At 33.6% G+C, this 9272-nt stretch overlaps 1 protein-coding gene across 1 annotated transcript in view; it reads right to left on the bottom strand.

The window, feature by feature from the left end:
- RELCH (RAB11 binding and LisH domain, coiled-coil and HEAT repeat containing) overlaps window positions 1-9272 on the bottom strand; it is a 65732-nt gene that overhangs the window by 50324 nt on the left and 6136 nt on the right. Inside the window, exons 3-10 of the mRNA XM_034642212.1 lie at window positions 7602-7673; window positions 7436-7491; window positions 7221-7334; window positions 5001-5204; window positions 4805-4896; window positions 3920-4204; window positions 927-1079; window positions 236-296 (exon numbers count right to left, since the gene is read on the bottom strand). Coding sequence (XP_034498103.1) covers window positions 236-296; window positions 927-1079; window positions 3920-4204; window positions 4805-4896; window positions 5001-5204; window positions 7221-7334; window positions 7436-7491; window positions 7602-7673 — 1037 coding nt within the window. The remainder of the gene's footprint in view (window positions 1-235; window positions 297-926; window positions 1080-3919; window positions 4205-4804; window positions 4897-5000; window positions 5205-7220; window positions 7335-7435; window positions 7492-7601; window positions 7674-9272) is intronic.

Here is a 9272-nt window from a genome sequence, read left to right as displayed (position 1 = left end):
ATAACGCCGGGATCACGCCCTGAGCCGAAGGCAGACGCTTAACCGCTGTGCCACCCAGGCGCCCCATCAGCAGTTTTTTATTCTTGAAAAGATGCCCTACATAACTACAATCTATGCCTATGGCAACAGTTTGTAGAGTGAAGTTGCATACAAGGGGAGGCCCCTGGAGGCTGACCCAGTCTTGCTGTGAGGCTTGCCAGAATTGCATCCAAACCATCCTCTAGCTCTTTCATACTAGCAATGACATTGTGAAACTGAAGCCCACAAGAGGTCGAGTGGAATCAACCACGAAACAACTAAAAAGGGAAAGAGTGAGTATAAAGATAGAAAGAAGTAATTAAATACCCTGTCAAGATGAGCCTCCAACAATTAGGAAGCACCTGAGGAAAACTAATCTGAAAGCTAACAAACTCAGCAATCAAAGATAATCACTCCCAGGGCACGTGGGTGGCTCAGTCAGTTAAGCATCTGCCTTCAGCCCCGGTCATGACCTCAGGGCCCGGGGATGGAGCCTAGCATCATCCAGCATCCATGGTCGTTGGGCTCCCTGCTCAGTGGGGAGTCTGCTTCTCCATCTCCATCTGCCCCTCCACCCTCTCTCTCACTCTCGCTCTCTCAAATAAACTCTTTAAAAAAAAAGATAACCACTCCTAATTAATAAAAATAATGGACTAATCTAAAAATAAATGAAATATAAATAATATGTACACTGGTTTTCCAAATTATATCAAGAAGAGGCATATTACCATATGTCAGACATAACAAATTAAAAACAGACTACAAAAAGTCACCTTAATACTAAACAAAATTTTAATCCAAAGGACAGAAATAATAACTACCTTTCTTAAAAGTTTAAAATTTTAGGAATTATTTCTTAGAGCATTATTTTAAAAAATAGATGTTTATTTGAAATGGAGTCTTATCACATCTGTTTTTGGATGAGATATTGAAAAGAAAAACCAAAAATTTTAAGAAAGTTCCAAGAATATATGGTATAATTTACCTCTGATCCTAAACGACTATCTGCCGACATTCGACAAAAAGAGAGTAGAGCTTGGTGGAAAGCAGGAGACAATTTCCTAGAAGAAAAATTGGATGAAAAGGGGACAATACCAAACAGTTACCACTGGCATTCAGGAGAAGGTAAGTTGCATGTTATAACTCCTATTCCTGCATTAATACTGCCCCACAAATGCTAACTGGATTTTTCAGCTACCAATGACCTGAAGGACACTTCACTAGAGAATTATGCAGAGGAAAAAATTAGCAATAACCGATATTAAAAAAGTTTTATGTTATGTGAATGAACAGCCCGTAAATGTCAACGGATCAAACCTGAAATGTAGAACAGGTCAATGATTATAGAAAGTATTTGTAAAATCTGAAATGAGGACTTTTTTCTCCCCAATTCTCTCTGGTCCCAGAAAGGTAAACAGTGGATACAAAGTTTCTGACAGGAATTAAAGTTTTGCAGACCTAATGATAATGATAAACCTTAATATTAGAAACCCACATAAAAGAGGTAAAAATTAAAGATAAATGAAGCAGAGGCTCAGTCAACATTCACAGTATATTGTAAAGTATTTTTTTGTAATTGAAAATAATTAGCTTACTTATGCTTATAAAATGAGGTTAAAACATTTGTATCTCTAAAACAACACTAGTTTCTATGTAGTAGTATTCATAAAATATACTATGCGTTGCACTTTATGTGCTCAATCTACAAAGAAAAGGGCTAACACTAAACGTTACAAAATAGAGGTTATTTAGCATATACTACAAAGTGATTCAATAATTTCTATGATCACAAAGAGTAATGTACCAAAGCTTGAGTCTATTTGCTCACTTATGTTCCTTCTCCCATATTCTTTCAGGGGAACAGCCATGATCCATCTAATCGACCAATCCAGAAACCACAAATCAGCCTTTATTTTTCCCTTTCATTTCACCACGAATCCAATCAAGCTTTTACCTTCTAACTTAAATTCTACCTACTTCTTTCAAATACAAGTTAGGCCTCAACCATTTCTTACCTGGAGTCTTCCAAAAGACGCCCTATTAGTCTTCTTTCCTCCAGTCTTGCTACTGTCTAATCACCTCTACCTTAGAGGACTCTTTCTAAAACTTAAGATACCATCATGTCCCAGGCTCTCTAAAATGAGTTAACATGGCTTATATGACTTAGTCTTTGCTTAAACCTTACTAAATTCTTCTTAGTTCACCAAAATGTTTGGTATAATCCTAGCACATGCTATCCTCCCTTAGTGGGAACACTCATCCTCCTACCTCTTTGTCTAGTTAACTCCTATTTAGTCATCATGCCTCAGGTTAGACACTTCTTCCCTATAAACTTCCCTGTTCTGATGACTAGGTTAGGTGCCCTGATTGTGTGTTCCCAAAGCAAGCTGAACTTCTCTTATATTACTATTTTTTGTATTTTATTATGATTCTCTGATTGTTGGTCTCTCTCACACTATTATCCTTGTGACTGAAGGGGTTACCCCATGTTTTGCCTTTCACTATATTCCTTGTTAATACTGCCTAGCACATAGTTAAGAGCTAAAAAAAATTAGTTGAACTAATTTAACAACCACCTTTCTCCACAAAGTGGCTTTGCATATCAAAAGAGATATATGGAAGTACTCCTAAACACTAAAGAACTACTATAAATGCCATTATTGTTGAGTATCGTAACATGGATTTTTACGACTCTATCTTATCCATAATAGAAAAAATGCAACCTGAGGACTGGGACGTATCTATTTCAACTCTGTAACCTCCCTGATACCTAAAGAAAAATATGGCTAGTAGGTATACAAAAAGTTGTGGCTCATCAGTGGAAAGATTTGTTTAAAAAAAAAATCAAATATTTCTTACTAATAATGAGTACCTCTAAGTCTAAAAGAAATCAGTCATGCTTTCCTATTAAATCCCAACACTAGTGTAATATCCGGTCTGTTTAACAGAAGGAGGAAGGATGACTTGTGGCTCAGAATTGCACCACACGATATTTATGAGGATGCTACAAGTTAGGATAAAGAAAGAATTTACAACTGTGCCTAAAGTATAAAAAAGAGCAGAGTAAATATTCCTTTCTTAAAACGATTTTTTCACATTATAACCTAAAAAATTTTTAAATTATATTTTGTCTCCTCCACTAGAAAACCTGATCATAAAGGGCAGGTATCATTTATCTCATTTGATTTCAATCACCGAGACCCAATAAAAATTAAGTAAATGAATCAAGCTAATACTATTAACGCAGTATTAGTAATGGAAGCAGATCCAGGAAAAAGGGATTAGAAGCAGAAACAATTCCCCTATTTACATTGGTAACTATGCAGTATCAAAACCTTCCACTGAGTCTGTTAATGAATGAATAGAGAAAAGGTAAAAATCACTGGCTACAGGATTGCCTGGGCGGTGCAGCTGGTTGAGTGTCCGACTCTTGGTTTCGGCTCAGGTCATGACCTCAAGGTCCGTCATGGTTGTTCAGATGGAGCCCTGCATTGGCTCTGTGCTCAGCAGGGAGTCTGCTTCATATTCTCTCTCCCTCTTTCTCTGGCCCTCCTGCTTGTGCACACACTGTCTCTCTCTTTCTCAAATAAATAAATCTTAAAAATAAACCACTGGCTACAAAAGTTTATAGCACATAGAACATACATATTATTTTATGGGTTTAAGTACTTTGCTAAGATAGAAGCTACCCCATTTATGTCTTAATCCTCCTTAATGTAACTGAACTTAGTAATTACTTTTGATATGTGTTTTTGAGACATGTACCTTGCTATGTGTTAAGTTCATGCCTAATGTAAAAATTCATACACCTGACCTGCAAAATAAGAAATGAAGCTCTTCCAATTTGGTAAGGTATTAAATAACTGAAAGATGCATTTCAAAAAATTGGTTGCATACTAACCTATTGGGTTTATCAAAATGGACTGTGTTTTTAGTTGATGGAGAAGAAGATGGCATTTCTTCTTTTTCTCTCCTAGGGACAGAATTTGGGAAATTCTCCTTAGGAACAGTGGAATCAACTTCATCTGATTTTGAAAGATGGGTATCTTTGTCTTTTTGCTTGTCTGAGCTATTTATAACTGGATTCTGTCCACTGTCTTCAGAGTCTTTATGATCCAAAGAAGGTTGAACAGAGTCACAAACTACTGGGATGGTGAAGTGTTCACTTTTGAGGAAGTCCATTTCACTGGAGAAAGAAAGAAATTATCAGAGAACAACTGTATTTTTAAAACTTTGGCAAGAGCATAAAGCTCATACTAGGTTTCATGCATAAAAGTATAACATATTAATAGAAAACTGTCTGGCATCTGATTAAGCTTTTCTATACTATATAAAGGTACATATACCTTCATATACCTAAAAGTATAACTACAAACTCTTACCAATGAAGCATAAAAATGGCCTTATAAACTCTGCTTTGAATCAGCATTTAACTTTCTTTTCTGTATTTGCAAAATGGGAATAATTCCATCTAACCCACAGGACCACAATAAGAATTAAATAATCAGTAGGAAATAGTTATAACATTAGTGTGAAGGAGTTATTTTATTAATACTGACACAACTATGGGAAACTAATTACATGATTACCACAATGACTTAATAACTTTTTTTGGGGAAAAAGAACATATTAAATATATAAAACAATTATAAGACTTTCTTTCAGAAGTATTAGAATATGAAAAATTATGTCTTACAACCGAAATATTATTTTATATATTTATACAATCTGTCAATTTCTTTAAAAACTGTAAGAGGTCTTTTAAGAAATGATGTTTAATACTAACCTTTCAAGTCTTCTGATTTGCTCCATCAAAGACCATTTCTCACTATTTAATAAACTAATTTTATCTTCTAATTTCTGTACTAGCAAGGAGTTCTAAAATCAAAATGGGAGAAAAACAGAAACTCAAGATATCATAGCATGCTTTTACACAATTTAAATACTTTTTGTGGACTTGACTAGTTAGTTAATGTGCTCACCTCTACAGTCTGAGGAGCTTCAAGGCTTGGAGGCAGGCTGCCTAAAACTGGTGTAAGAGCCTCTAATTCATCTTCTTCTACACCACTGGCTACATCTACAAGATCTTTCCCAGTCACTTGATGATTTCCAAAATCTCGGTAGAGTTGCAGTAAATCTGGAGGTTTTGGAATGTTTAATCCTACATCATCCCAAAGTTCAAAATCCTAAAAGGAAAATAATTATAATATTAAAAAAAACTATGAAGAAATTTTATCCTGCATTTTTGAGATTCATTTTATTTCTTATGTAAGGCTAATATCTTGAAAACCCAACATAATCATAATTTTGTTGTAATTTCAAAGTGTATAATCCAACTGGGAAAACATCATTGTTAAACTTATATTACATCTTCCACTGTCTAATATTATTCTTGTAAGTTTCCTGATATCCTAGGGAAACAGGTTTAACTGTCTCAGATGTCAAAATGTTGCACATACAATCGTGTTATTAAATCTCTCAAAAATGCAAACTCTTAACTGTCAAGATTATGTTAATTTAAGCTTGTAAAACATACTTAAATATTTGCATGAAATCATTGAACATGTCTATATCAAGAAAATCTTAGTTCATAAGTTGTACCCGTTATTTATAAGTAAACTACTTGATGGCATTAATTTTGTTCTTCCTTTATTATTCTAAGCTATATATATTTAGTGTAATCTCTAGTGGGTTAGCAAGCAATTTAATTTGCTCACCCGCCTTCTTGCTATAGCTGTTTGAATGTAATTTATATTATTAAAAATGCTTCTGACAAATTTCAGAATCCAAACAGCTGTTCTTCAATTTGTTGTATATGAAACATTCTCCTGAATTCACTCTAATACAATTTTATTACTAAAGTACAAGAAGGCATCGCACCTCAAGCACTCTATGAGCAAAGATCCTTTGAAAGGCTTTCTAAAATTCCAGAGTAATTTATCACAAGCAAATATATTGTCTTACCATTCTTTCTCTAATACATCAAATTTAGTATTAGTTTGATATCCTGTAACTTATTTATAATTTATTTAGGAAACCCTCTTTGAGAAACTATGGCATATTCATCTGAATGTTCTAAACGTGACATTCTTATTGAAGCTTTATTTGAATAATGTGAACAGTCATTATTGACGTTTAAATCTGATCAAATATAAAGCAGGTATTAAAAGTGGGGGCTTTGGAGAAATCGGACCCAATATAAAATTCATATCTGTCTCCGTTTATCAGTGTTATAAATTAATTTGAAACTTAAACAGGTCATCTGTAAAATGGGTATAATACTTACCTCTTACAGCTTTTGTAAGGATAAAATAAAATGTATATTAAGGTCTTAACACAGTGCTTGGCCTACAAGAACTAAACAAATTAAGATTTTTAAAAAAGTTATTAAGTTATTATTATACATATTATTCAAATGTCCATTTATCCATCTATATTCATGAAACATTTATTAGATATCTACTGTGTGCTTAGAAAAAGGAATAAAATATTGTTGCCACTCAGGGGCTTTCACAGTTCAAGAGTAAGGACATAAAGAAACAGACAGACTCTGAAGTATTATAGACAGTACAATTAAAGAGCTGTCAAGAATTCAGAGTAAGGAGTCAATTTCTGTCTTGAGGTAGAAGGAAAAGTTTTAGAAAGGTGATGACCTATGTACTCTCTTAGAAAAGGTTTAGGTATTTACAAGGCACATGGCAATGAAGGGATAAGGGAACTAATTATTTCAAGACAAGGGGAAGAATGAACAAAAGCACAAAACTCTGAAGGAACCAGATATGCTGAGGGGGATGAAAGCCCTTCTGTTTGGCAAGATTATAATGAACAGACAAAAGATAATAGTGGAGAGGCAGGTAGAGGATAAGCTAAAAAGAAAGTTGAGGGTGCTTATATATTTAGAATTGCTAAGGAAGGAGTTAAAGCAGTAAGTAGGAGAGATGACTGACATGAAAACAGAGAGATTTAGAAGGCGGAGATAACAGATGTAGTGGAAGCAAGACAGTGACAAAGTTGAGTGTGGCAATGGGAGCATGGCCAAAAGAATACTACACTCCATGGGCAGAGAAGTGTTTGGTAACTAGTGTTAAAGAATGTTACTATATGTATGACTTAAAAATTAAAGAAACTAGGTATAAGAGAAGATAAATACATTACAAATTAAAAAGAAAACAAATCATTGTCAAAAAAATTAGTAATTGTACCTGATCATCATTTTCATCTGAAAAGGTTATTGATGTAAGCTTGTAGTTATTCTTCAATAAAAATTCATTGACTAAGAAGTTTAGAGCTCTCTTTTCAAGAGGTTTGATTGGTTCCTAGAGGCAAAATAAAAGATAAAATACTGTAAGTTTCCTTCCTTCAATACTTGTGCTACCATTTTATGTGGAAGATACTTTTAGGTCTGTCATTCACCCACCTGAATTTCAGGACTTGATTTGTAATTTTTTCGTTCCTGTAAAGGAACTTCGTGTTCTGGTGGAAGAAATATAAATAATACTTTACTATTTTACACTTGAAAATATCTCAGCTACTTCTACATTGTCAAAGTAGAAAAAGTCTCAAAAAAGTTTTATGTACACCACCTGCAGCCTTTGTCAGGTTGGCTCGGAGGGCCTGAATGGTCTCCTTGGCTTTCCGTAGTTCAAACTCCAGGACTGGACAGGGATTTGGAATAAACACACACAGGCATCCAACCAAGAAAAGGGAAAACAAAATTAAAAAATAAAAAGCAAGGATGGGTATGAAAAAAAAATACAATTTGTATTGAAAACAGAAAGCATGCAATCTTTATGAAATTTGTGAACGCATGCAGCAGAGTTGGTTTGCAAGCAAACTGGTGAATGTTTTCCATAGTTTTAGAATTCAGGGGACTGCTGATCAAATGTTCTAGCTGTCTGACAGGGAATAAATCTATTTAAAAATAAAATCTATGGCATACTCTCATTTAGGTTAATAAAAATATTGGTAATCTGGGTACCTGTACTTCACTCACTGTAGGTAAGAAAATGCAATGGAATTTTTCAGGTAACATAATTTTAGGGGGAAAGACAAAAATTTAGATCAAGTCCAAGCAAATATACTTAAAGAAAACCTTAGTATTGAAAAATAAAAAAGTATTTTTAAATGCATTATTTAGAATAATGTTATAAATCAATATATAGAAACATCAGTGAATATATCCCTTCATTAAGATGTTGAAGAAACATGGCTTAATAAATGTTGGGATGGCTTTAAGTTTTTCTACAGAGTAATGTTATCTACAGACAAGCATAGATATGTTAAATACGTATCTTAAAAAATGTACCTATGGTTTTAGGTTTCATTTAAAGCCAAAGGGTTGAGAAACTGTTTGTTTTTTCATTTCAATTTAAGACCATCCTAAAGTAAATGTGTACAATTCTAAAAATATTGTACCTAAGGATACTAAGTAAAATTAAATAGGATTTCAAAGTTTCTGATAACTCTCCAAATAGATATCTCTTCATGTTAAGAGATACTAATTAGTGAAACTCAAAAGACTTCTCTTGTAACTGGTAAGATAAATGTGAATGCTGAAGAAACATTTTTAAAAGCTCTTTAAAATGTTTCATCACGAGCAAGATATAACTAAATGTGTCTCAACTGGGAACTTCCTTTAAAATATACAAATATTGCTCTGAAGAAAAAGCAAGTCTAGCTGTGGGGAAAAAAAGCCATTTCCGTGAAGTAATTTAGCTCTGGGAAAATTAAGTGATCTTTGTCACAACTGGATATTAAGCAAAATTATGGTATTTAAATAGTTCTGCATAAAAGCGAGCAAATTAAAAAACTTAAAGATGGCATTTTTTTCCTGATTGACTAATAAACAGAAAAAAGATGGCAAATGAGATGCTACCAGAGACAATAAAGCTATAAAAATATATGGAAAAATTAGGATTCACTCAGTTTGCGTATTTTCATTAAAAACTTAAGATGTAATTGAATCACATCTAGTACATGAAGGCCAATTATTTTGATGCACAGAACTTCACTGCAGCAACATGAAGGCACAACTAAAAGTCAGATGACATGTATGTTATTATTTCTTTTTTGGTAGTTAGCAATGCTGATCTGCAAACATTTCTGTGCAACAAAGTTAAAACATTTTCCCTAAAAGTTACTGTTCTGGAAAACAGAGTTTGTGTTTAAAGTCAGACTGCACACATTCAGTGTGTAAGTACAAAATAGGTTTACTTTTTTTTTTTTTTTTCAATTTCAAAGCTCTAGGTAATTGC

Source organism: Ailuropoda melanoleuca, chromosome 14 (assembly GCF_002007445.2).
Source record: "Ailuropoda melanoleuca isolate Jingjing chromosome 14, ASM200744v2, whole genome shotgun sequence".
NCBI lineage: Eukaryota > Metazoa > Chordata > Mammalia > Carnivora > Ursidae > Ailuropoda > Ailuropoda melanoleuca.
Note: the sequence above shows the minus strand (reverse complement) of the source record. Positions and strands in the feature narration are given on the sequence as shown.